Source organism: Notechis scutatus, chromosome 3 (assembly GCF_049901735.1).
Source record: "Notechis scutatus isolate UNSWTSFEM ecotype Mainland chromosome 3, rNotScu1.2, whole genome shotgun sequence".
In the NCBI taxonomy this organism is placed as follows: Eukaryota; Metazoa; Chordata; class Lepidosauria; order Squamata; family Elapidae; genus Notechis; species Notechis scutatus.
The window spans coordinates 69,252,673-69,280,143 of NC_142011.1; the positions used below are offsets into that span (position 1 = coordinate 69,252,673).

The 27,471-nt window shown below is 37.9% G+C and overlaps 1 protein-coding gene across 3 annotated transcripts in view; it reads left to right on the forward strand.

The window, feature by feature from the left end:
- The first annotated feature begins 12,092 nt into the window (after nucleotides 1–12,092).
- Nucleotides 12,093–27,471, forward strand: part of ALG6 (ALG6 alpha-1,3-glucosyltransferase) — a 28,675-nt gene continuing 13,296 nt past the window's right edge. Inside the window, exons 1-5 of one of the 3 annotated variants that reach the window (XM_087960401.1) lie at nucleotides 12,093–12,164; nucleotides 15,577–15,678; nucleotides 20,317–20,401; nucleotides 23,729–23,818; nucleotides 26,332–26,420. In XM_087960401.1, coding sequence (XP_087816527.1) covers nucleotides 12,107–12,164; nucleotides 15,577–15,678; nucleotides 20,317–20,401; nucleotides 23,729–23,818; nucleotides 26,332–26,420 — 424 coding nt within the window. In that variant the 5' untranslated portion in view covers nucleotides 12,093–12,106. Of the gene's footprint in view, nucleotides 12,165–15,576; nucleotides 15,679–20,316; nucleotides 20,402–21,101; nucleotides 21,180–22,240; nucleotides 22,355–23,728; nucleotides 23,819–26,331; nucleotides 26,421–27,471 lie in introns of those variants that run through there. The other 2 variants (XM_087960402.1, XM_087960404.1) reach the window with 2 other exon arrangements.

Sequence of the window (27,471 nt, forward strand, 5' to 3'; positions counted from 1 at the left end):
GCAGGCCAGGTGGCCTCCCGACCGAGCAGGGAGATTCGGTGTCAGTCCAGCCTGGTCCAGCCAGGCCCCTACGCGGATCCCTCCTCCCACCTCCCGGCCCTCCGAGTTACCGAATCTCCGAGGCCGGACGGGGTGGGGGTGTAAGGGGGGAAGGGAAAGGGCTGCACCTCCGTCGCCGTTAGAAGTCCCGCGGCGCTTCGCAGTTGTTCCTCGTTCATCGGTTTTTTTATTATTATTATTATTATTTATATACAACCAACGGCCCACGGTCCGGAAGTTGGGACCAGTGCCAGGCCGAGGGCCTATATTTAGCTGATCCCCCTGGGAAAAGAGAGCAGGGGCCTTTCCTGACTCGCCCAGCGGGCTCTCCAGGCTCGGCCGTGACATTGGATCGCCAGGCCTCACTCCAGGCCAGAGCCTTTTGTTAGGCAGAGTAGCGCGGCCTCCGCGTGTTTCGCATAGCTCCAATACCGCGCGGCCGGCCTGGGCAAGTGCGCGCGTCTCTTATCTTTTTCTTGAGGCGTGAAGGGTGGCTCGCTTCTCCGGCCTCAGGTTCAGGTGCGGGAAAAGTTCCCCGTTCGCCTTTCCTCTGGGGAAGACAACCGGAGGCTTGGTCCTTTGGCCTTCCAGGGATCCGAAGTGGGCCACCTTTTTCTGGTTGTGCCTGGTCCTCAGATTCGGGGTGGAATAGCAGGTTGTCCCCCCCCCCTCCAAGCTTCAGGGCAACCCCATGCGTGGATCGGATGAGTAAATCTGAGGGCAACTGATGGGTAGGCAGGTAGGCTGACAGGTGAGGGAGGCAGGGAGATGCTCCCTGAAGGTAAAAGCACCCTTTTTTAGCTTCTTGATCTGAATGCCTTGCTTTGCTTCTTCTGTGTTTGCAAGATGTGATTGCCCATGAATTAGTCACCTGGCTTCAATTCACCTAATGCACTAAGCATTTTTTTTTAAAAAGGAATAATCATCAAAGTTAACCACTTTTTTTTTTTTTTTTGCTGGATCAAGTTTGGCATGCGGTGTTAACACAGCCATAGATGATTTTGGTGCATTGGGAGCAACTTAAGGATGGGAAAGGAGTGCGTATTCAAGTCCAGAAGCCGCTAAACTTTTATCAGATATAAATTACTGCCCTGCTTTGTTCAGCTGCTTAAAACGAGTTTCCTTCCTTGGCATTAGCTTTAGTTAACTGCTCCATTTAGGGAAGCAGAAATAAGCGACAGGTTCTGAGTTTAAGGGAGGAAAGATTGGAGGGGGGAAGACAGAGAGAAAGAGAAGAAGGGCCCTTACTGATAAAACCCAGAAAATCCAAGGTCAAATGAAAGAGGCAGTAAGATGAAAGAAACCAGCAGTTGAAGTGGCGGCACTGTTGGTGTGATGGCATGGCTTGCACCCTAAGGCTCTTTCAAGATGGGCTGTGTTGTGTTTGTTTGCTTTTTTAAAAAAATTCCTTGTCCCACTCAGCCTGGAAGCCCATTGAAGGAAAAGCTGGAAGAGGGCATCTTATCCCTTCATTTTGCCTTCTTTGATATCAGAGGCATTAAGGAATTTCTCCCAATATGGGGGTGGGGTCTTCCACATTTGAAGGACTTCAACTCACAGCCAGTATGCTGCCTGCAGTGAAAACCGGAAATCAGATAATCTCATTGTTCACAGTGTGAAACCTAAGGTCTATTGGTAGCCCTTGAAAGCCTTGGGTGCAATCCCTGGAGATATCCAAAAGTTGATATTAATTTGTGACTTCTAAAATGATAAAAAAGGAAATGATTAAAAGCATGACTAGAAAGTCTTTCTAAAAATCAAAAGTGATTTTAATTACATTTATATGTAAATTATTGCAAGACATGTTTAACTTTTGATGTGGTTCCATCCATTATTTTTGGAGGGGAGGGGAGAATGATCACTAGAATGCCACTTAAAGCTCAAGAGAAACTTTTGGGTTTGCTTTTTAAAAGCCATGTTGGTAAGTTTCTATGGCTGATAACAGCTAACAAGGGGGTTCTATGGGTATCATCTGATAAGAAGCTGTAAGCCTTAGATCAACCCAGAATCCCACTCTGCTTTGATCTGAATGTATAGGCATCCTTTGCAAGTCTGGCAGCGAACTGCAATGGATGGAAAGGAGGATTTGACAACATGAAAATATACAGATCATTTCTAAGACCACTTTATGGGCAAAAGGATTACAGTATACATCAATACTTTCCTCACTAACCTCTAATAAAGCAAGTATTCAGGCTGGTTGAAAGTTGTTGTCCTTATGTCCAATGTACAGAGTTTGCATGATCTTTATGACAAAAAGGACAATGGAAATAACAGCAGTTCTGGAGCTTTTTCTCAAAATTATTTCTTGAAGCTTCTTCCAGTCCAATTTACACAGATGCATCATAAATAAAAAGGGTGCATGTGTTATCTATTCCAATTTAAAAGACATGGATGATCTTCCTTTTTATGTATGTTAAAGGAAAAACACAAAAATAATAGAAGTTGCAAATATTTTCACATAATGCTCTCAATCACTTGCAAAAGGTTTACCACACTTCTAAACTATAACTGATGACTGCAAATAAGAATTTAGGAAGAATTCTAGGAAGAATTTCAGTGGGTCCATAGGTGTCACTTTCTTTCAGCCTGGCTTATCAAAAAAGACTGTTATGAAACAAACATTTCTGAATTTCTTCAAGGAATGGCATGATGGAAGCACAATTAATCATAACACTAGTCAATCCTGTTCTTGCCGGTTAACTGGGAATAATAGTTACAAAGGACTCTGATGGTAGGCTTTATGACAAGTTATGACCATCATACCTCATTGCAAATATTGCTTTCTATTCTATTGTTGATAATGCTATTGAAAGCATCTGTTCATTAATATAGGGAAGAAGGTGTATTTTGTTAAAGATAACTTTGAATTACATTCTGGTACAAACCTTTTAAGTTGCTTAATCATCGCATACAGAAGTTTTTGGTTTTGGGGTTGGTTGTTTTTTTTTTGTTTTTTTTTTGCAGTCTAATCTTTGACAAGGTGCAAAAAGAGGAATCCAAAATGATCAGGTCAGATGGAGAAAGTTCCTATGAAGAAGTGCAGGCAATGTTTTTAGTTTAGAACAAATATGACTAGAAAACCAAACAAACATTCATAAAATTATTCATAGCAGAAACAAACTAACAGTTTTAGGTTCAAGACAAGCAAATCATATGCTTCTTTACATAATACATAATATATGGGATTTACTCCCAAATGTGAGGGTGATGAGACTTAGCTCTGATGGAGTTTAAAGGACACTCAGGAAATTCATGAAGGAGTTCTATCAGTTCCCTCCACATAATGAATTTGCTGATATTATTGAAAGAAAATGCAATCCCAGATTATTTATAAGAATTAAAAGTCATAAAACTGGACAAGAAACAGGTAGACTGTACATGATTTTTTTTTTTCAAAAGCCAGGAAATACTGAAGATCAAGGAGTAAAGATAACAGAACTACATAAAGATATTTTTTTCATAGTAATATAAAGATAGGATTAGCTATTGAGCCTGAACCTTCATTCAAATCTCTTAGGTGACTGGGAAGAATATACGCTGCAAAATTTTGTGGCATATCCATTTAGGGTAATGGCTACTCTATTTCTCATACTAGCTATGTGAAACTTCCAGGGCACTTCATACCAAAAGGATTGGATGGGAAACAAATTTAATTAAATGGAATATACCCTCATCCCAAAAGACATGTGTAAACTTGCATCAAATCAAATCAATTCCTCTATTTCCTCTATCTGTGTCATGAATGCAAAATCTACATGCACCGGATTATACAATCAGTTGACAGTCTGTCCCTTCCGCTTTGCATTGTGTGGTTATTCTGAGAAATTAGAGATTAATGTGGCTTTCAGAGAATAAAATGGAAGCACAGGAGGAGATGGAAGAGATTTCTCTGTTGGATGGAACGCTATATTTCCCATTATCAGACAGAAGGAAATTGCTTATATTTTATTCCAGCATTGTTGAAGTCTCTGTTGTGCTGTTCTTTGGTTCAATAAAGATGACCCAGTGATACCTTTTCCCCTTAAAAGTATAATTTTAAGCATGTAAGTATTCATAAGTAAAAATCTAGTTTGACTCCTGGCAATTTACATGCATATGTCCTTGTAGTTCTGTTGACATAGTAGATGTCAGTATAGAAAGGTTTGTCTTACCTTCTTCCAATATGTTTTTCATCTCCCAGTTTAGCCTACATCCCTGAGATTTCTGGATAGTTTTCCAACCCAGTTTAGAGTTGTTGTTTTTTCAAATCAGATAGGATGGATAGGTGCTGTTTCATTCCATCAATATCAAATGGACATACCTGAGAAAAACCATCCTCATGCACACAGACTAAGAATTCACTGTACTGAACTGATACTTCATTCACGATAGATCTGCATTGGAAGATTGTGCCAAAGGCATCATAATTCATATTGCAAAAGGGAAAATTATAATAACCTAAATTGGTTATAATAACCAATTCCTAAAACAAGACGATGTCTAGCTGACATTGGAATTAAACCCAAGGAACAAGTTTGGCCTCCAAATGCATTTGAGATTTCCCACTAAGCTACTTCTGCTAGTGGTATAATTTACGACCAACCTTTAGGAGCATGGGAATTTCAGTTATTTCTTTAATTAGGATTGGGAATAACCTCATTAAGCTTAACAGACCATCCTTCTAAGTAAACGTAGGATCTCCCTGTTAATTTTTTTATCCATTTTCCTTCCCTTGGCAATTATTTTTAGTTATTTACAAAACAAGTGATACTATTCTGCCTTCCATCATAAAGGTATACAGGATCCTTTTCAGAGGGAGAAGCAATGAAACAATAATCCCAGATTCCCCACACAGAAGGGATTCATAGTAAGTAGAGCTCACTGTTTGAAATGCTCAGACAGATCTCTTTTTTTTTACTTCAAGACATTAAAATCAATCAATTAATAACATAATGCCAAGAGCTATTTCAATATTTCCAGTTTCCCAATTATTTTTGAACCCCTAACTCTAATGGATGAAAGACAGCAAGGGAGTAAACTACAGGTAGTCCTCAACTTATGACAATTCACTTAGTGGCCATTCAAAGTTACAACAGCACTGAAAAACATGACTGTTACAGAATCCCCATGGTCACTTGATTTACATTTGGATGCTTGACAACTGACTCACATTTATAGCAGCTGCAGTGTTCCTGGGTCATGGGACCACCTTTTACAACCTTCTGAGAAGCAAAGTCAATGGAGAAGCCAGGCTCACTTAGCGATCGTGTTATTAATTTAACAAGCGCAGTGATTTGTTTAACAAATGTGGCAAAAAAAGTTGTAAAATGGAGCAAAACTCACTTAACAAATTTCTCACTTAGCAACATAAATCCTGGCCTTTCCCCTCTCCCCCAAATAAATGTGGTCTTGCTCACATGTAAACGTATTGGCATATATACATTGTTCATCAGCTAAGAATAGGATGTTATGGCATGCCACGCTATCCGTTAGACTGCATTGGCTCTCCCCACCCAATAAACTGACGGATTGATTTATGCTACAAAGTGATTTGTACCTAATTAGGAACCAGTGCCATTTTGTTTAATAGGTCCTTGTCCCCCATAGATACGCAGAGGACAGCAGCAGGAAGTTGACCTAGTAGTTTATTAAGATGTCTGTGAATGTGAACTGTGTAATCGTTCAGCCTGCCTCTGTAACTTGTCCTACGACAGCCAAGATAAGCTTCAAGTTTCTGAGATCACTCATTATGGCTTTGTTTTTCTTGCTCGCTTGATTACTGGAGGACTGTGATCCATCCATTGAAAACCTGATGCAAGGGCTTACATTTAATATTAAAAGAATTCCAAGCCCAATCATGTGGGATGCCTTCCAAACAGCAGGTTACAATATCCCAACCTTTCCCCAATTCAGTAACACCATGGGTGTTATTCTGTTGTGGCACTGCTAAACACTTGGGCCAGGATTTCTTGTCAATCTATTGCAAATCATCAAGACAACCACCTGTTCTGTAGGATTAAATAACTTGGGTCCTTTCCTCACTTGTGATTTATTGCATCTTATAGGATCATCCAGCCATTACTGAGCTGTGATAACAGTAAAGAGGACAAGCATTGAGTTTTGGTTTTTTTTTTACACTTGTATTTAACACTGCAGAGGCTTAAGTTATCCTTGGTGCGAAAGTGGTTATTCCCCCCTCCCTCATTCCAACATCACTCAAGGGCAACCTTAATAGTTTTGAATGATTGGGAAGAGGCAGGTAGGGATAGTAGCAGAGGCAACAAAAATCATCTGATATGGTTCTTGCTCACTCAAGAATGGAAGGGATGACACTACGGTGGGACAAGATCCTAAAGGTTCCTATGGTTTTGTCTTTGTTTTTCAGGTCTAATAGGCTGTTGAACCCTGTTCTACCTGCCCTCCTGACTCTTATGCCTTTGAGCCTCATTTCAGTCTTAATCTGCCTGTTGTCAGTCTGTGGCAGCTGCATTCTCTCTGACTGCAGGGAGAATCATAGGGCTGCTTATTCCAATTTATTCCAAATATTGGTTGTCCAATATTGTCTCGAAAACCTTGAACAATGGAGCACACACAACTCTTGGAGGCAAGCTGTTCCATTGACTAGTTGTTCTCACTGTCAGGAAATTTCTCCTTAGTTCCAGGGTGGATTTTCCTCTGACAAAATTCGACCCATTGCTTCTTTTCCTGCCTTCAGATGCTTCGAAAAATAAATTGACACCCCACCCATTCCCTGTGACACCCCTTCAAGTATTGGAAGACAGCTACAGTATCATGTCACCCTTAAGCCTCCCCTTTATTAGGCTAAACATACCTATTTCTCTTAGCCTTTCATTGTACAGTTTAGCCTCCAGGTCCCTTATCATCTTTGTTGATCTCCTCTGCACTCTTTCTAGGGGTTCAGCATCTTTTTTTTTTGTATCATGGTGACCTGAACTGGACACAGTACCCTAAGTGCGGCCTCACTAATGTAGCATAGAGTGGTACTACCAGTTCTCATGATCTTGATGCTATTCCTCTGTTGATACAGCTTAGGACTGTGTTGCCTTTTTTGGCAGCTGCAGCACACTGCTGGCGTACATTTAAGCAAGGGTATACTAGGACTACTAAAATCTTTCTTGGATTGCTTGCCTAACAATTACAATTGTGGTGATCTGGGAAGGAGATTAAGGAGGACACATCAGAGCACTGCTCAAGGAAGATGAGGCAATAAATGGAGAAATGACTTGGAAAGGCAGCCACTGCATGCTAATGTAGAAAGATTGCATCCACCCCTCTTAGAAGAATGAGATATTTTAGGAAATATTTAAAAGGAAGAATATTATATTTTCCTTAAAGGAGAAACATATTTCTAAAGACAGAAAATCAGAGATTCAGCCCCCTGCCCCCAGCAGATATTTGGTGCCCATTGAGAAGGACTGGGCCAGCCTATCTACAAAGCAAAAGACCTTCAGCTCCAGGATGATGGGGTTATCCTTCAGAGCAAAGCCATTCAGCCACAATAGAAACTGCACAACAAGCCCCTTCATTGCATCAGCCCAAGCTTCAACCAAGCTTGACTCAGATAAAACAATCTACAAAATCAGCTATGGCCCCTGCATAGCCCCATGGGAGTGTGACAGCAACCAATAGAATACATGTCCTTGCCAAAGGAACAGGAAGGTCAAGGGCAAGGCCAGAGAGGGTATAAATAATCCTCACTCAGTGCTCCATGTGTTCAGCTGCACCAGGACCATGTGCTTGATGGTTCTACTCCATTAAACCATCTTTCCAATCAGCCTCCATGTTTCTGTCTTTCTCCCCACTTGGAACTGAACCAGATGGATATTTCTTCCAACAATTTTTTCCACACACTGCGTCACTTTCTGGACCTGTCCTCCTTTTCCCATCCCCACCTTAGTCCACTTATGCACCCTGGATGCATAATTCAGCTAAAGTGATGGAGAGATGAAAGATGTCAATCTTCCAAAATGAAATTCAATTATAATGCATCTAATCTAGGAGACCAGCAAAAAAAGCTTTATAATAACTTTTGTAAATCATAGAAAGGTGGGAGGTGGAGTTGTAGCAAAGATCACTTTTAAATTTCTCTTGGATTTAGAGCACTCCTAGTAGTGGGAGCAGAGAACAAAATAAATATATTAACAAACAGACTCTGGGGGTTCAGACATTAGCAGAGTCTGGTCGATTGAAAGAAGTATATCCTAATTCTAAAATATTGACTTCTTGGGAAGTACAAATTGTCTTGATACAGACGGGACTTGTTGTGAGAAGTCCTATATTAGACTGTATAGTTGATTCTCTGGGGGAAAAAACATAATACAATGGCTTATTTTCTAAAGATGTGATGACAGTCAAGCAGTATTCGTAAAAGAAATCAAATTGATGAAGTTTATCCATGATTGTAAGGCCAGACTATATTCCTGAAAATAATTCTTAATTGTTCAGACAAATTCATTTTGCCCAAAGCAGATCAAGTGATGAATTGCTTGCCTGAAACAGGTATTGGTCAAACACCACTATAAACAAGTAGCCTTCTCTATTACTATCGTTTGATGCTGAAGGCAATCTATTTTAATGACCTTTTAGAAATTTTTAATTTCTTATTTGAAAAAAAAAACAGAGGTTGGATTAACTGGATATATTTTCAATGATTTCACCAGTGTTATGACTGAAAAGTCTGTTTTTCTCTCTGATATGATGCCCAGGTTAAGTTCATATCTATCTACATTACACTGCACACTGGACACTTACTAACATACATACTCTCTGTATAAATACTATTAGTGCTCTGTATCTTTTTAGAAGATATCACTCTTTTAGTGCTTGGAAAAACTGATAATCATAAAAAGTTCCAAATGTGTTGCTCTCTTGAACAAAAATATGTACAATTCAGATTTTGATAATTATATGCATCCTTGGCTTAATTAGGAGGAGTTGGCATCAAATGATGATTCCTGTCTGGGAAAACAGATTTTGCAACAAATTCTAAAGGGAGAGAGAAACAAATTTGATGGGATTTTATTCTCTGCATTTCAGCCCTGATTCACACCACACAGTAGAACTAACAGCTCTTAAATGACTGAAAGTTAAGCAGAACCATTTTATTGCTATTCTAGAATATTCTCAAACTCTCTTCTAAATTGGTCTAAGTATCTTCTGGAAGGATGGTTAATAAATACAAGTAATTAATAAGTATATTTGACCATGAAGAAAACATTTGTCTTTCTAATATCTCCAAACTTATTTGAGATGGCATGTGTTCCAAATGAGAAAACACAGTTTTATAGCATGTCTTAGTTCAGACCAACTAATCATTTTCTAATTTGAATAAATAAATGACAAGGGTTTCATATAATCAGGTTAAAGAGTGAATTAGATGATGATTGCAGAAGTTTGCTGGATGGATAAAATTAGATGGAAGTATGAAAATGGAAGATCAGAGAGAAGATAAGAGATGGCTAGAGTTTGTGTCAGAAACAATCCATATTTTTGCAATTCTTTAAACTTTGCACAAGGAAAGTGACTATATTTACTGATTCACCACATGCACGGATAAGAGTAAGTTAACATAAAGCCAGGTAAACTGGACCTTATCAGTAAGCAATTTAAAGATTACAATAATTCTAACCCTATAGAAAAATCGGGTGTAAGAACATAAGCAAACTAAGTGAATTAATCTTTCCATAAATAGCAACTTTCACAACTTCCTCTTAATCATATTGCATTAATGGAATATATATGCAGGCATCAACTGTTTTGCTAGATAGCTACCCATAATTCAGTGTCTGGAGATTTCAGAATATGGGCTTTCTAAGATTGTGAGAAGATTGGAGGCTGAATGATACTATCAACTTTCCCTTTTTCTCACTGCATGCTGTGTAAATGATTTTCCCTCCATTATATTTTCCCACTAAAGTTGATACAAATGAATTACTTCTTGACTAACTAATGAGTTGTATTCAGCATGAATATTGTTCCATCTTATTATTTCAAGTACTGAATCATGTACTGAGTCATATTCCAAGCAATTGCCCCATTATCTTTCTGAAACAGCAATTTTAATGTAATTTAGATATTCCTGTTTATGCCTTAAAAACAAACAACAATCATTGATACTGATCTCATATACATAAATATAATAGCCAAACTGTTTTAGTGAACAGGGACTAGGATTTTGATTACTTGAAATGTCATATATATGAAATGAAATCAAAATATTTCCCATTAATATTCATATCCCCTTTTCTCCTCTTTTTATTCTATTTAGCCAAGTTGATTACTGGGGAAGAAAACCTGGCTAATGCCAGGTTGTTCTGTTGGAGATGCATTAAAACACATATTACCAACTTAGAGATAAACAGTTGGACTTTTTAATGTTTTCATGCATTCTATCAGTTTATCAGCGTTAACCTTAAGAAAAAGAACTAAGGTTAAAGAAATCCACTCTCTTAGATCCTTCTAAAGTGAAGTTGTCAAGCAGTTATTTTCTATTTTAATCTTGAGGTTCAGCAAACAGGATTAGGAACACAGTGCTAGGGGAATAGAGCCAATACAAATAGAAATCAACACTTGAGTTACCATAAATGAATCTCATATAGGACGATAAAAGAGCAGAATTTACAAAGGGCCCAACCAAAGGTAATTTTAATACTAATATTGCGTTAAGTAAAATCACTAGGCAAAAGGAGATGAAATATGACTAGATAAGCCATAGCAGAACATGCTATGCTCTGCCCCGGACCTACCTGGTATGTAATAGAGACCTCCTGGACTCATGACTCCTGCTGAAAGAGCAGGTGACAATAGTGGCCTTTGTTCAACTTTGTGTTGTGCAGCAGTTACGCCTCTACCTGAATTAGGAAGCCCTTATCTCAAATCACTCATGCCCTGGTCATTTCCCATACGGTCTACTGCAATGTCCTCTGCATGGGTCTACCCCTGAATTTTTGGAAGCTTCAGCTGGTGCCTGCGTAAATAATCTTCTGTGGGCGTGGCTTGGTGGGTGTGGCATGGCACGGTGTGATTTGGTGGGCGTGGCAGGGGAAGGATACTGTAAAATCCCCATTATCTCCCCACCCCACTAACCTGCTTTCCAGCTCCATTCTCCTGTGCAGGGCAACAAAAGAAGACCCAACCAATCAGCTGGGACTCGGGAGGCAGAGAATAGATGTGGGCAGGGCCAACCAGAGATGGTATTTGCCGGTTCTCTGAACTACTCAAAATTTCCACTACCGGTTCTCCAGAACTGGTCAGAACCTGCTGAATACCACCTCTGGTTAGCACCTTGAAGCCCCCCCTCCCATTTTTTAAACTTAGCTTATATTTGTTATTTATGACTCAGTTTTATTAATGCAGTGTAATTTTATATGGTTTTTATGCTTTAGTTGTACACTGTGAGATGGGTGCTATGTAAATGTGTAATGAATGAATGAATGAATGAATGAATGAAACATTATCTTGCCATTTTTGCTTACTTTGCTTCACTTTTTCCACAGGCTTTTAAAGACTCTGGCCAATGTAATACAAATGACTTATATATCTGATCAGACTGTGATCTATTTCTGCTTGTCGTGTTCTGTAATTATAAAATACGGCCTGAAGATATACGATAAGAGATTTTTGGCAGGAGTGGAATTGTTTGTGCGCCTCTCTTGTGTGTGCCAAACCACCTTTAATATACTTTTTAATTTTTTTCCTTGGGTATTATTGCTCTCATTTGGATGTGCACAATGATACTCAACTACAATAACGTGGCTTATTTAAGAAATCATGATTAATAAATCCATAGCTTAGTACAGTGTAATGTGCGATCTCAGTCTAAATAAAAACAGCGAGCTATATTTTTATTGTTTACAAACTAAACAGCTTAATGTCGTAACTGTAAAGACACAGAAATTTATCTGCATGTCCTGCGAGACTAGCCTCATCTAAAATCAGCAACCACGTTCACTGATTTTGACGCCTCGGCTGTAAAACTCAGCCTGAACTGAACAAGCAGAGAATACGCAACGTCACCCATTCAGGAAATCTATTGCGCATGCCGCCGGCCAGTAAGGCGGGACCAATGAGCGGGCCGGTCGTGCGCACGCCCATTGAATCCCCTCTCGCGCCTGTCAGTTTCGGTGAGTCGGAGAGTGTCCAATGGCGGGTGGGGAGGTCGGTGGTAGTGGCAGGCAAGGCGCGAGGCAAAGGCGGGAGTTATAATTTATAAGCGCTCCTGAGGGGAGTAGAGCACGCGCTCGATAGCTCGATGGGGCCTGGCGTTTCCTGTTAAGAGAAGCGCTTGTGTCCCTTCGGGGTGGGGGTGGGGGAAGTCAGGGACTGCATTTCCCCCCCTTGTGGGTGCTCAGCTTCCTGCCTTGCAGAACCGTTGATAAAAACTCCCAACAGCCTCGCCAACGGCCGGGATTTACATCAATGTGCTGATTTGGAGGGCGCCCTGTTGTGGAAGGCTGTGCTACAGGCACAGAGGCAAGGGCGACTTTGGATACGGAGCTGAATCTTCCATTGAGGATGGGAGGAGCTTTCGTGGACTATAGCAGGACAGAGATCGTGAACAGCTTCCTCTTCAAGAGCTTTTTTTTTTTTTTTTAACCTATAGGGATTGTGCTTCCCACCAACATCAGTGTGGGGTGTGACATAGGAAATCTTTCTGAATTAAAAGTAATTGCATGCGCAGGTTGCATGTGGTTAAATATTCACAGGAACCCTTATTTGGTTTCCTTTCATAAATACCAACGATCCTTCCTAAATAATTCTCCTGCAGTCTGGAATATTTCTACAGTCTTGTATAAACGCATATTCTTGAACGCTAGTCCCTTTCTTGTATGTAATTTTTTGCCATCAGCAGGGAAATGGCAAACAATTTAAAATGTGAAATAGAAGGAAATAGTGTACAGTATAGTTGAAACTAGTTTGCATCAATGCTGCTCAAGATATTACCTATCTTTCTATCCATGTGAATCAAACTTGCTTCTACCATGTCTATGTATTGCCTTTCAGAAATTTCTCACATTTCCATTTTTGAGGATCCAGTCCCAACTTTCTCAGTCTTCCCTTTCCTCTCAGTCAACTCTTCAAATATCTTTGAAGTTCAATTTTTTTCTTTCTTTCCTTTACAATCAAGTCACTTCAATATACTGCTTTCATGCAGGCAATTAATTACTTTATTTGACTCATGTTCATTTGGCACCTACTTTTTTCTAATTTTTATATCTTGTTTTAACACTCAGTTTCCACACATACTTCTTAAATACTACATATCCGCTGCCTGCATTTCTGCTGCCTTCATCTTTGTTTTTCCTGATATCAAATTTATACTGCCCAATAAGAGAGTACAAACATTGCTATTTTTTCTGCTTCTTTTGATAAATGTTTCTTCCTGAGAGAAACACGTATTGATGTATCACCTATTTTTATACCAATATTTCTCCAACCATTTCCACATGCTATCAAGTGTGCAATTTCATCTACTTGTTATAGTTTTTTACCATCTACAATTTGCAATCATTCACTCCACATTTCCTGCCAAACACAACAACTCTGATGTTTGATTCTTTAATTTTCAGAGCCATACTCCTTGTTATGTTGCACATTCTGCCTAACATTGTACTTATTAACTATTGCCTCACTGCAATATAATCAAACTCTTGGTGTCTTTCAAATAAGATAAAACTTATAAGATAAAACCACTAAAAGCAAGAAAAAGCCCCCTCCCATTAATAATTCCACAAGCATTTCTTATACATTTATATATAAATATATTTAACAATTCAGGACAATTACACATCCTTGTCTTATTCCTTCTTTAATGTCAAACCTTTTGCTAATAATTCTGTTTATTTTCATGCATTCTTCATTGCCGTATTCTGCATTTATACAAACTGAATCATAAAATAATTACATAGTTAAAAGTGATTGAGTACTTTGTGGTTCTTTGCATTGCATGAATTTAGTCATTGCTATGGCATGTGGGATTGATGGGACTTTCAATTTGCATGATTCCTGACTGGAGAAGGTTGCTTTAACAAGAATTAGAGACTGGATTCATGCAAGCTGCTATACCACAGTTTTCAGGTGACAATTATTGGGTTTAATATGGAATGATAAATGTAATATGATTTAGGTCTATAATATTTTGAGATAGATACTTTGGTTTAATTGTGTACCCATGGTATACTTGACATTGGTTTATTCAACCCAATTTTCTGGTTTCATATTATACACTGAATGACAAATTTTATATTGGCAATTTTTCTAAAATGCATTAAGTTTACTTTATTGTCATTGCACCTTGTACAACGAAATCAAACACCATCTTCAGTACGTATCATGACCATGAAAATAAACACAACCACATATCCTTCACTCTCCACACATTGAACCGAAAACCCCCAACACTGCACTATACATTAGAATTCAAAAGAGCTACTACCCTGGGATAGAAGCTGTTTTTCAGCCTATTTGCCCTTGTTTTTATTATTCTGTACTGTCTGCCAGATGGTAATAGTTCAAAAAAAAGGGTGCCCAGGATGAGATGGACCTTTGAGAATGTTTTGAACTTTCTTAAGGCAGCGGGAGCTATAAAGCTCTTCCAAAGAGGGGAGAGGGCAACCAGTGATCTTCTGGGCAATGACGTTAACCCTCTGGAGTGCCTTCCTATCTGCCACTGTGCAATTGGCAAACCATACAGAGGTGCAGTAAGTTAAGATACTCTATGGTGCAGCGGTAGAAGGTCACCAGCAGTTTTTCATTCAGTTGTTGCTTTCTGAGAAGTCTCAGGTAGTATAATCTCTGCTGGGCCCTTTTGACCAGTCCTGCAATGTGAGCACCCCCGGTCAGGTGCTCTTTTATGGTAACACCCAGAAACTTAAAACTGGCCACTTGCTCCACTCAGTTTCCATGGATAACCAAGGGCTGGATGTCTGATCTGTTCCTTCTATAGTCCACTACCCATTACTTTGGGTAGTCTGTGTAATATGGCCCTTTCTCTATGACTCAGTTAAAATGATATTCATCCGCTTTTGAGCCAGCAGATAACTAAATTCAGCACAAAATTTGCTATCCCCACTGCCCATTTCAGTCTTACAGAAGCCAGTTATTCTGGACTGTGGTAGCTCCCACATGCCATAGACTGGCTGTCAAGTGTCTTTGCAATTAAATCTGAGAAACCCAGTCGGCTGCCTGGTAAAGCAGAAATGGCTCTACGCTCTTACTAGGCAATTTTGCATCAGGAAAGAAAAGGATAGAGGAAAGAGAAAGGAAAGGAGCAGAGAAAGGAATAATCATCTAGTCTAAGTGCTATTGCTATGATTCAATAGCACTTCTGGCTTTTGCAGAATAGCCCTCTGATACTGTGCTGAATTCACTCTTTCCTTTCACTGATTTTATTTTCCCCATAATAATATTATAAAAAGCCCACATTGCCTTTTGGAACAGAGTTGTGCATATCATAGATAAATGGTATTATTATGGTAATAGACTAGGACTAAATTAATGTAAAACAGTGTGTAATATTATTGTTATTATTTCGAGGTCTGGACCGAAGACCAGCTATGGAAAAATGGAGCTTAATCACAATTACTGTGTTACTTGGACTTATTGTTCGTTGGACTGTATCACTTGGTCCTTATTCAGGTAAGACACATTCAAAATTTGAGCTAGTGTATGGAGATAATTTTCTTTAAAAGTTCAGGTTGTGATAGTGGGAACTCTTAATATGGGATTGTTGTACAAAATGTATGAAATATGAACAGCTATTTTGTATTTTTATAGAACTGCAAATATCAACAAAATTATAGAAATAAAATATATATCTCATCTTTGCTCATTCTTCAATATTATTCAGTTATATCCTGAGCATTTCATGTTTAATATCTGTTTGATATAAACAAATGCTGTATTATTTGAGCATCTTATAAAACTTAGATCATTTTTAGTTGATCTAAAAATGATCTTCATATGAACAGACTAATATTTCATTATTGTGTTAATAGTTACATAGGGTTAAGTCCAGGAAGCACTTAGCTGAACTGTTTTATGTAAAAATACAACAATGAAATATTTAATGTAATTAAATTTAAATTAAAGCAGATTTACTATTGTGCTGGTCTTATCTCACCTACACTTTAAATTGTGTCTGGGAGGCATACAGTTGAGAGGTCAAGTACTGTATGGCCTTCTGCCTCTTCCCCCCCACCCCCCACTATTTTAATATATCTTTAACATGATTGAAATCATATTTCAATGATATTAATGTGAAGAAGAAAATAAGCTCATACTTGCTGACCTTGTCCCAAAAGAAGCTTCTTGGATGAGAAGTGAAACATCTTCAAAGAATAACCAGAAAGTGCAGTTGCCTCTTAAAAAAGCACCTTTGGGATAATCATGACCTGGATGACTGATAATCTCCGTAGACTTGCTGACCTTATTTATTCAATAAATCTATTTTTGCCATTGATTATATGCTAAAAGAAAAGATTGGAGGAAGGGCGGGGGGAGGGGGGAGAATTCATTTTAATATATTTAGCCTATTGGATCATAGTTTTAAATCTACCATTGGAATGCTATGCTTATAGGGTAGAATTTCCTGCTCACTTCTTCTAGTGGATATGAGCTTAGTAAAGGCAGCTCTTCTCTCATACGCCACTGATTCTAATCATATATTTTTAACACCTGAATATATTTCTGTTCTTCAGACACTATCCATTTTATGGTAATCATCTTTTAAACAGGAAATGTTATTATGAAGACTTGCAACAGTAGACATTTCTGGAATAAAAACTGAAAGTTGTGATATTAAAATACTTAAATAAAAATACACTGCTCAAAAAAATAAAGGGAACACTTAAACAACGCAATGTAACTCCAAGTCAATCACACTTCTGTGAAATCAAACTGTCCACCAAGGTAGCAACACTGATTGACAATCAATTTCACATGCTGTTGTGCAATTGGAATAGACAACAGGTGGAAAGCATAGGCAGTTAGCAAGACATCCCCAATAAAAGAGTGGTTCTGCAGGTGGTGACCACAGACCACTTCTCAGTTCCTATGCTTTCTGGCTGATGGTTTGGTCACTTTTGAATGCTGGCGGTGCATGAGACAGAGTCTACAACCCACACAAGTGGCTCAGGTAGTGCAGCTTATCCAGGATGGCACATCAATGTGAGCTGTGGCAAGAAGGTTTGCTGTGTCTGTCAGTGTAGTGTCCAGAGCATGGAGGCTCTACCAGGAGACAGACCAGTACATCAGGAGAGGTGAAGGAGGCCATAGGAGGGCAAAAACCCAGCATCAGGACCGCTACCTCCGCCTTTGTGCAAGGAGGGGCAGGAGGAGCACTGCCAGAGCCCTGCAAAATGACCTCCAGCGGGCCACAAATGTGCACGTGGCTGCTCAAACGGTCAGAAACAGACTCCATGAGGGTGGTATGAGGGCCCGACGTCCACAGGTGGGGGTTGCGCTTACAACCCAACACCGTGCAGGACATTTGGCATTTGCCAGAGAACACCAAGATTGGCAAATTCACCACTGGCGCCCTGTGCTCTTCACAGATGAAAGCAGGTTCACACTGAGCACATGTGACAGACGTGACAGTTCTGGAGAAGCCATGGAGAATGTTCTGCTGCCTGCAACTTCCTCCAGCATGACCAGTTTGGCAGTGGGTCAGTAATGGTGTGGGGTGGCATTTCTTTAGGGGGTCGCACAGCCCTCCATGTGCTCGCCAGAGGTAGCCTGACTTCCATTAGGTACCGAGATGAGACCCTCAGATCCCTTGTGAGACCATATGCTGGTGCGGTTGGCCCTGGGTTCCTCCTAATGCAAGACAATGCTAGACCTTGTGGCTGGAGTGTGTCAGCAGTTCCTGCAAGATGAAGGCATTGATGCTATGGACTGGCCCTCCCGTTCCCCAGACCTGAATCCAATTGAGCACATCTGGGACATCATGTCTCGCTCCATCCACCAACGCCACATTGCACCACAGACTGTCCAGGAGTTGGGGGATGCTTTAGTCCAGGTGTGGGAGGAGATCCCTCAGGAGACCATCCGCCACCTCATCAGGAGCATGCCAAGGCATTGTAGGGAGGTCATACAGGCACGTGGAGGCCACACACACGACTCAGCCTCATTTTGACTTGTTTTAAGGACATTACATCAAAGTTGGATCAGCCTGTAGTGTTTTTTTCCACTTTAATTTTGAGTGTAACTCCAAATCCAGACCTCCATGGGTTGCTAAATTTGATTTCCATTGATAATTTTTGTGTGATTTTGTTGTCAGCGCATTCAACTATGTAATGAACAAAGTATTTAATAAGAATATTTCATTCAGATCTAGGATGTCTTATTTTTGTGTTCCCTTTATTTTTTTTTGAGCAGTGTATTTCTTATGCTCAGACTAGTAGTAAAATAAATAAAAAGACTTATTGAAGTTATCTCTTCCTTGTCCTTATTTAGTTACCACAATTGGAACTGGCTATTCGGTTGTTAGTGAAATAGTCAATAGTTAAATGATTATGCTTATGAACTTACTTCAGCTTGCCTTTGCTTTATAGAATTATGAGGACTGTGAGTATTGGTCACCTTTTTATCAAGATTGTAATGGTGAATAGTTGTTATATGAGGCAGATGTGAGGGTGTTCTAACTATGACATGTATTGATCACCAGGGTTGATTTTTCTGATCTAACTGGCTAGTCAGGTGCCTCTTTCCTCCCTCACCACTCCATGTACTTCTTCCTGAAAGCTGCACACTTGGTGGAAGAGGATGACCATCCCATAAAGAAAGAGTGTATCAATCTTCAATCAAGGGTATATAATAGCTGCATGAGACAGTCGCTAAATGAGAACTATCTGTAATAAAATAGATTAATCTATTATTCTTAAAGTAACTCACTAATAAAATCTAGCATGAACAAATGCATAGTACAAGTAATCTTCAACCTGCAACCATTCGTTCAGACACTTGGGTCTGCACAAGTTAATAGCACTGTTTATTGTGTCTGCACATTGTTTTTTTTTTTAATGCAGCTGGCTAGAATATGCTGGTATTTAACTGATTTTGGCGGGGAGAGGTTTTATAATTTGTATTTTATACTTTGGGTTAGGGTTACTTATAATAAAGTAACAGTGGTATGCTATTTTGAAGATCTGCATCTGTTTAATAATAACTTTAACATGTTTTGATTGGCAGCTTTTTCTCCCAATCCCCACCCCAAAAGAGTTATATGTGCATATGTTTGTCTGCACTAAAAGCAATTCTTCACCAAAAAGCAAGGCAAGGCAATAATTGTCTGCCTATGCTCAGGCAATAATGATGTTTAGTTGCTCCAGAAGTTCATTTCTTGTGGAACTTGTCCCATGTTGCAAAGGGACAAATATTACCCTTCTCTTGAATGTATGAACTATTAAAAGATAAATTATATTAAAAAATGATAAAAGTCTTTCCTAGATTTAAAAGAAACTTTTCGATTTGTGTAAAGTTATAATTGTTAGCTGAAATATGTCGTTTCATTAATCAGTAGACAAGAAATGAATAATTGTATATATTAGATATTTACTTGGATGCTGCAACAATTATACTGTTTCATATATCTTATATCTTGTTTAAAAAGAAGCCTATTCAGTACTGGCTGGGAGAATAGCAAGTAGAATTGAGCAAAATGGAACCTAGTTTGTTACATACAAAATTGGTACAACTTCAAACTGAATTTGACTCAAGCATAAAATGTTACAATAGTAAAGAACACACTTTTTTTGTATAAAGCTTAAAGAAAAAAAAGAGACTTATCTCCTTCATTTACATTAGTAAATGAATGGAGGTATGCAGCAGGGACCATATTTTTGAGGAAACCAGATATTAGGTCCAAAAATTACAATTAGAGATTATAGGGCTGTCTTTTTGCGTTCCTGTAGCACCCCAATTTTTTTTCTTGAAGATCAGAAGATCAAGCTATATATTGCATGCTATTGGTCAGATAAGTCTTTGAAATGAGGAGACAGGGTGCTGCATTAAGAAACACCAAAGATGGATTTTGTATGTATACTATCATGTATGATTGTATGTTTCAGACAGCAGAATACCAATATTGTTTTCATTTTTGCATTTGAAAGGATTTGAAATATTTTCTCTTTAACAGGGACACACATTTAGAATAGAAAACATCATTTCTCAAGCATTTAATAAAAATACTAGTAGAATCATAACAATGGATAGCATGTAGTTTAACAAATAAGCACACAAACATATCTCTCATCTTTTCTTCCTTGTGTGTTTTAGGTGCAGGAAAACCACCTATGTATGGAGACTATGAAGCTCAAAGACACTGGCAAGAAATTACTTATAATCTGCCAGTCAAACACTGGTATGTCTTTATTTCAATTTATATAAGGAGCGCCCATAGGTTATGGGGGAAAAATCTTAGCTGGACCATATAGATTTGTACATAATTATATAGAAATAAGATAACTTTTGTTCAACACGATATCCCAAATAGTATTATAGGAATGTAATTATTTTTCAGACCCATTATACTACATTATGTCTGTTCAGATTTATCTCAAAAGATGTCATTGTAATCATATCAAGTATCTATATCTATAATGGTTAGGCAGATTAATTAAACTATTAAATTGATTTGCAAGTATTATAGAAACATAGTTTAGAAATTCCATTTCTAAAATATGGAGTTGAAGTAGAAAAGCATTGGTTTCTCATCTTTGGTTTTATATCTGATGTCTTATGCTCTGCCTTTGAATAGATGTACAGGCCTCTTCTGTGCTGTTGCTTCTCTTTAAGAAACCTAGTTTGATTGGAATCCGAAAAGAAGAGAAAAATGATAAGTGTATTACATTCCTGTTTACCCATTGGATGAGCAAAGCACCAGAGAGAAAGATGAAGCATTGAAGCTTTAGTTAGGAAAAACTAGTAATCTAGTATTTCTCTTTTATCTCAACATATCATGGATGAGGGAAGATTATGATTCAGGACAGATAATGATTGGGAGGGTATGCTAATAGAAGAATCTGCCTGAAGGAGAAAGTCAAGTTTTTCTCATCTTCCAGATGTAATAAAGTATTCAAAAAGAAAAAAAGAGACCGTGATATAGAAGTTCTGTCCTTCCCCCACTCTGCCTTATTAAGGTATGCCTGTTTTGCAAATGAGTTGAAAGCAGAGGTGGTATTTAGCAGGTTCTGGCCAGTTCTGGAGAACCAGTAGTAGAAATTTTGAGTAGTTTGGAGAACTGGCAAATACCACTTTGACTGGAGATTTTATAGCATCCTTCCCCTGCCACGCCCACCAAGCCACGCCCACAGAACCGATAGTAAAAAAAATTGAATCCCACCACTGGTTGAAAGGTGCCGCGTTTTGGACATTGCAGGAATGCAGTCACAGCCAGTAGCCCCTCTTTTTTCAAACTTCTATTTCAAAGTTGAAGGTGCTTAAGAGTCAGGATAACACTAACAATTCAGTTCTTCTAAAGCAAATATGCCTTTTTCAGGCCCGCACAAAATTCTAAAGAAAGCTGGGCTGTTTTAATGAATGGCAAAAAGAGGCTGCATGCACATGAAATTTTCAAAATGTGCACAGCCCTGATGTTTGTTAAATGTATTGCTTTAATATTCTAAAGACTAATGTTTATTAAATGTATTATTTTAATTTCTGAAGATTCAGACTCAACATTTCCTCCCATGGTTAAAACAAAAGATAGTACTAATAAATTTGGGATGTGTTCCTTACTAGAGCACACAGTCTAAAAGCTGAGCTAATATTGTCTCAGTATAAGGCTTCAATATAGAATAAAGGGAAATGATTTGTGTAAATTCTATTTATACTTAATAATAAATAATATATTTAAATTATGGGCAAATTGGGTTTGATGAAGTGATAGGAGAGAGAAAAAAAATTGTTTAGTTCCAAAAGATTAATAAGTATCTGTTAATCTGTAATCTGTATAATTTACAAGTAAGAGAATAAGAGTCAGTGAAAGTGCACTTAGCTGCCATCAAAACGTATAATTACAATTATTGAATCCTTTCCACTAGTTTACTCTTGGGTAATTAGAATTTTCCTTCATGTATTGCTGAATAATAGGGTATAGTAGTATCAAAAGTATATTTGGCAGCAATTATATTAGCTTTGTTTTACAACAGCATCAAATATTTTGTGATTCATTATAATACGTGCAACTTGGTATTTCTAGAAAGTCTTTGCCTTTGAAGAGGCTACAGTGACAACACTATGCATATATACTCAAGTGATATTGCATGTACTTCACGTTTGCCTCCTTTGTTCAGAAGCAAAGTATATTAAAAAGGTGGGCAATAAACTAGAAATATGATTTGTATGTAGTTTTCCTATATGTGGTTTTCCTGAGCCAGAGGCATGAATTTAAATCTTTCTGCCTTCCCTATCTTGCTTTGGAGTCCATGCATATATTTATCAAAGACAATCTTGACAGCATCTTTTCTTCCTTATTGCTAGTTAGAAATATGGAATTTCTTAGCCTTCTCTTCATCAGTATGCACGAACCTTTTCTAATGGAGTTTAAGACTGAATTAGAGGGCAATGCTGGATGAATAAATGAGATATTAACAAGTAAAATGCAGAATATTAATACTGTAATGAAGAAGTTAAAACTGTCCCAGTGTGAGAAAATTTAAATAGTGGGATAAAAGGGTAGAGATGCAGCTTTAAGAAATATGATTTATCATGAATTGTTCATAAGATACTTCAGGCTGCTTATAAGGTATTCAAGAAATATCATTTATTGCAATAAATGTCAGAAACTGGCTGCATTTGACTGGATAGACTGGAAAAACTAAGAACTTGCCCCTGGCAATTATAAAATACTAATCATTCTGTTTCACACAAATTTAAAGGTTCTGATATCTTATTTTTGTAATTTTTATTTTCATTGCATAAAATCTTCTGAAGTCTTTCAACTTGAAGATGTGTCTAAATTCTGGTTACTCTTCACTCAATGGTGCAATACAGAAGGCTCACCCCAAATGAACATTCTTTGCCTGTGCACTTTTGTATTGTTCTCTAGAGGATTTACAGAACCAGTTGAATTTGTTACTATTGATAAGTCTTGAGCAGGTTCGTGATGCTTGTCACTTATTGTGTTCAAATTCTGTAGAGTCAACAATTTTTTTACATTTTGTTAAGGTGCAATTAGTTTTCAAAAGCTCATCCTTCTATAAGACAAGAGTACCATCTGAACATGTTTGACATAGAGAAGTTTTTTCTTCTAACGGCACCAGTTTGTGTACTGACAAAAGCAGTCAATCATTCCTTTTTATCTCAGATGTTTGTGTGTTTTTTCCAATGAAAGTAAGAGAATTAGATCTTGGTTTTTCCTAAATATAGGAAAACCTATATTGAAGACTAGAAAACCCCTGTGAAATCTTATAACTATATTGAAGATTTTAAAGCCACAATGGCATCTTGTACTATTATGTATAATTAATATAAAAAACAAATTTTATTTCCATCATCATTCTGAAGACTATTATTTAAGAAACACTTATTCAGAAAACTGTCCAAAGATGATTTGGGGGAAGAAAAAAGCTTGCTTTCTCAGAAGCTGTCACAAAATAGCTTCAGCTTTATATAAGAAAATAAAAGAGATATTGTCCCTAAAATATGCCAAACATATTATATTTATTTATTTTACTTTATCTTTCAGGTACTTTAACACCAGTGACAATAATTTACAATATTGGGGCCTTGACTACCCACCTCTTACTGCTTATCACAGTCTTCTGTGTGCTTATGTGTAAGTTAATTATTATGTAGCCAATTGATTAAAATAATTCTTTAAAAAAAGTACACTAATTCAGAACTTATATCCATAAGTGTTCTGTGGTATATTCAGAAATTAACATTCCTAATAAGATTTTTTTTTAATGTGATGGAGAATAAGGAAAATGATTGGATATGGATGTTATATACAATGTTTGAATTCCTGGATCATTGGATTGGGGTCACATCAAGAAATTATTTCCATATTTGTAGTTGCAGGGACTTGATGCCTATTTGTTCCTTTTGTTCCCCCTCTAAATTGGGGAAAGCCCTTCAATATAAATCCTCCATATTTCCCCAACATTCCAGATACTTTGAAGAATTCTAGAGACCATGCTTTGGGTGCAGGAAGCAATTGTAAGTTGCAAGTCGCCCATCTCCGTACAATTTATTATATAATATATTAGTTAAGGCATTCACATTGTGTTCTGACCAAGGCTTATTGAGACACTAACAAACACACATTAGTCCTAAAGCAATTAATCCAGGCTGCGCAGGAACACAAGGCTGCGCCACCCACATGGCCCGCAGGAACACAAGGCTTGCATCACTTGCATTGTGAACAACACAAGGTAGTGAGGGGAAAGGGCGGAGGGGGAAACTTGCCCCACTCGCCTCACCTGGCCACCAGGCTGCTTCTTTCCGCTTCTTTTTCTTCTGCTTTTGGCTGCACGTAAGGAAAGCAGCAAAAGTCTTTCTCTCCCGTAAACTCCGCCAGAAATGAGTCTTTGGGACCTGCAAGGCATCCTGCTCCAAGAGGCTGCGCTGGCAAAGACTCATTCTGGCAGAATTTGGGGGAGAGAAAGAACGACTTCTGCTGGTTCTGCTGCTTTCCTTGCATGATGCCAAAAGTCTTTCTCTCCTCCCCGCTGGAGACAGTATCCTGCAATCCCAAATAAAGAATGATCGATTGGTAGGAAAACAGAGTGGGGAATTTTCCTGCAGATTTTTGGGGGGATTTTCCAGGGTCCCTGGTCCGCGGGATTTAAAATTATGAGTTTGGTGGTCCCTGAGGTCCAAAAGGTTGGCAACCCCTAATATAAATACATGTATCTTATTGGATTTTATATTATTATAAATGGCCACGTCATTTTTCATTAAGATGCTGAAATATTTTACAGCTGTGATCATACAATCCACCATCACAAGCTACCCAGAGGTGTTGAGAGTTGGGTGGTGCCCAAGTTTGATAAATAATTAGTATCATTATCATGATAATAAGGATAGGCTTTAAATGGAACTTCTCTGTTTTAATCGGTAGCAAGATAAAGAACATTTGTTCACAGTAATCAATATGTACCCATGTTTCTAGTTTGCAGAGACCAATTGAGAAGCAGCTTTGAAGAGATATTACTTTAAAGTTTAAAAATGACAGAAATCTTGTGCTGAAGAACAGAAGAGACTTTAGACTTTATTTGTTATATTCTGTCTCAGAAATGGACAATCTCTCTAGATGTTTAAAACTGCTGTTCTATTGTAGATGGCTACACTGCCTTGTGGTGACAGGGACTGAAATTAAAATATCAAGAGGACATTAGGTTGTCTATTCTATTCTTTACAAAATTATAACAAACAAATTAATGGGTACAATTTCCTTTTTTACTTTTATAAAAGAAATACAACTAGCTAACAAAAGCTCTGTGTAGATCTAGAAAACTCTATGCCAGTGGTGGCTAACCTTTTTGGGCTCCTGTGCCAAAAATTGTGTGCGCGCTTGCACATGCGCACTCACGTGCCAGCACCCAGAAGGCAATGCGCACGCCCCCCACACTCCCTGCGCATGCACACACAATCCCCCGCCCCCTTACCTGCACTGCTTCGTGCAGGGCCTGTTTTGTCACTTCCGGTATTTTCGGAAATACAGGAAGTAATGAAATGGGCCTATTTTTCAAGCTGCAGAGGCTTTCCTCAAGCCTGGGAGGCCTCAAACCAGCCAAAAATCAGCTGGGAGGCGTGTGCATGTGCAGTGAGGTAAGTTTGCCTGTGACTCGCATGCCGGCACAAATGGCTCTGCGTGCCACCTCTGGCACACGTGGCATAGGTTTGCCATCACGGCTCTATGCTATTTTATTACCCTGAACTGACTTTATAATACTGTTATTACAGTTTTCCTTTTTTCTGTGGTCAACATAGCTAATTTTTGTCTTTAAAAAATCCACTGGATAGATATGTTGAAATTATCAACAGTGTTTTATTATTGCTTTTAGTTTTCAGAAACTGGACTAAAAGTAAAGAATTCTTGTAAATTCATTTAAGGTAAAGAATATTATTCAGAATGGTCTCTGCTACCTTGTTTATACTGTTAAAAATCTGAAGAATATGTTTACAACATTCAAAAGAAAAACTACGAGAGTTTTTTTTACGTTTGATGATTAAGTACCATTAAATGAACAGTTATTGCAAATTTAGATTAATTTGTCATATTATAAATCTTATAAATATGTACCTAAGAGAATTCTCTGTTTTTTCTTATTTGTAACATTTTAGGGCAAAGTTAATAAATCCCAGTTGGATTACTCTACACACATCTCGTGGGTATGAGAGCCAATCACACAAGTTATTTATGCGTGCATCAGGTAGGAATTTCACCCCCAATGTAACTATACAAGGCATTTTATCTGATCCTGCATTATGTATTTGGAGATACTCCTTATAAGAGGAGTTTGCAGAGTTTGATAGAAGTAATTATAATCTTTAATGGCATCACTCTGCTAATATTTATACAGCTTTCTACTAACAAAATACTATAATGAAAGGGATTGTTCAAGGTAAGGAGCTACATTACAGGATTCTGAATAACTTGCCACAGATAATACTAACAGTTTTTTATTACACAAGATGAATAGAGGAATTTTCCTAGATTCAGTTTTAAAACTAATTATACTGAGTGAGAAAAAGATATTGGACTTTTCAATATTCTCCATATTGTGGAACTTCTTGTGGTAACTATGTACTTGACTTTATCCAGTTTTGACTAATGTAACAAGTAATTTTAATTGCTCATTATTCAGTATTTAAATGTCATTTAAATGTTGAATAATTAGCAATAAATCTGGTTTTCAATGGTTTTCAATTATTCAAACTATTTTAATATGTGGCTAACAGTAAATATTTTTAAATATTTTTGAGATACACACGATTATATATAGTAGCAGTTACTTTATTTTACATTATACTGTACAATCAAATCTGCTTCATCTAATATGCTAGAAATATTAGAATATTAGAAATACAAAAAGATCAATAAATAATGGCATATTGTCCTCTATTAAATAAAACTAAATTTTTGATAACACTGAAGTTCATGTCAATAATTATCTATGATATTTACAAGATAATTACAATGCTAAATGAAATAGAACCTTTAACTAATTCTAATTTCATATATATAGTATATATAATATAGTGCTTCTTCTTCCTTCAAGTGTTTTCAGTTTTTATGGAAATACTAGACAAAACTTTGATAGACTAGACCAGGAGTGTTCAACTATGGCAGACCTCCCAAATTCCCCTGCTGTCCAGGTTGGAGTTGAAGCCATGGGTCTTAAAGTTGCTAAGGTTGGCTATCACTGGAGTAGACGTTACCCTCCACACTTCCTGAAATGTTATTGTCAGTGATTTGGTGAC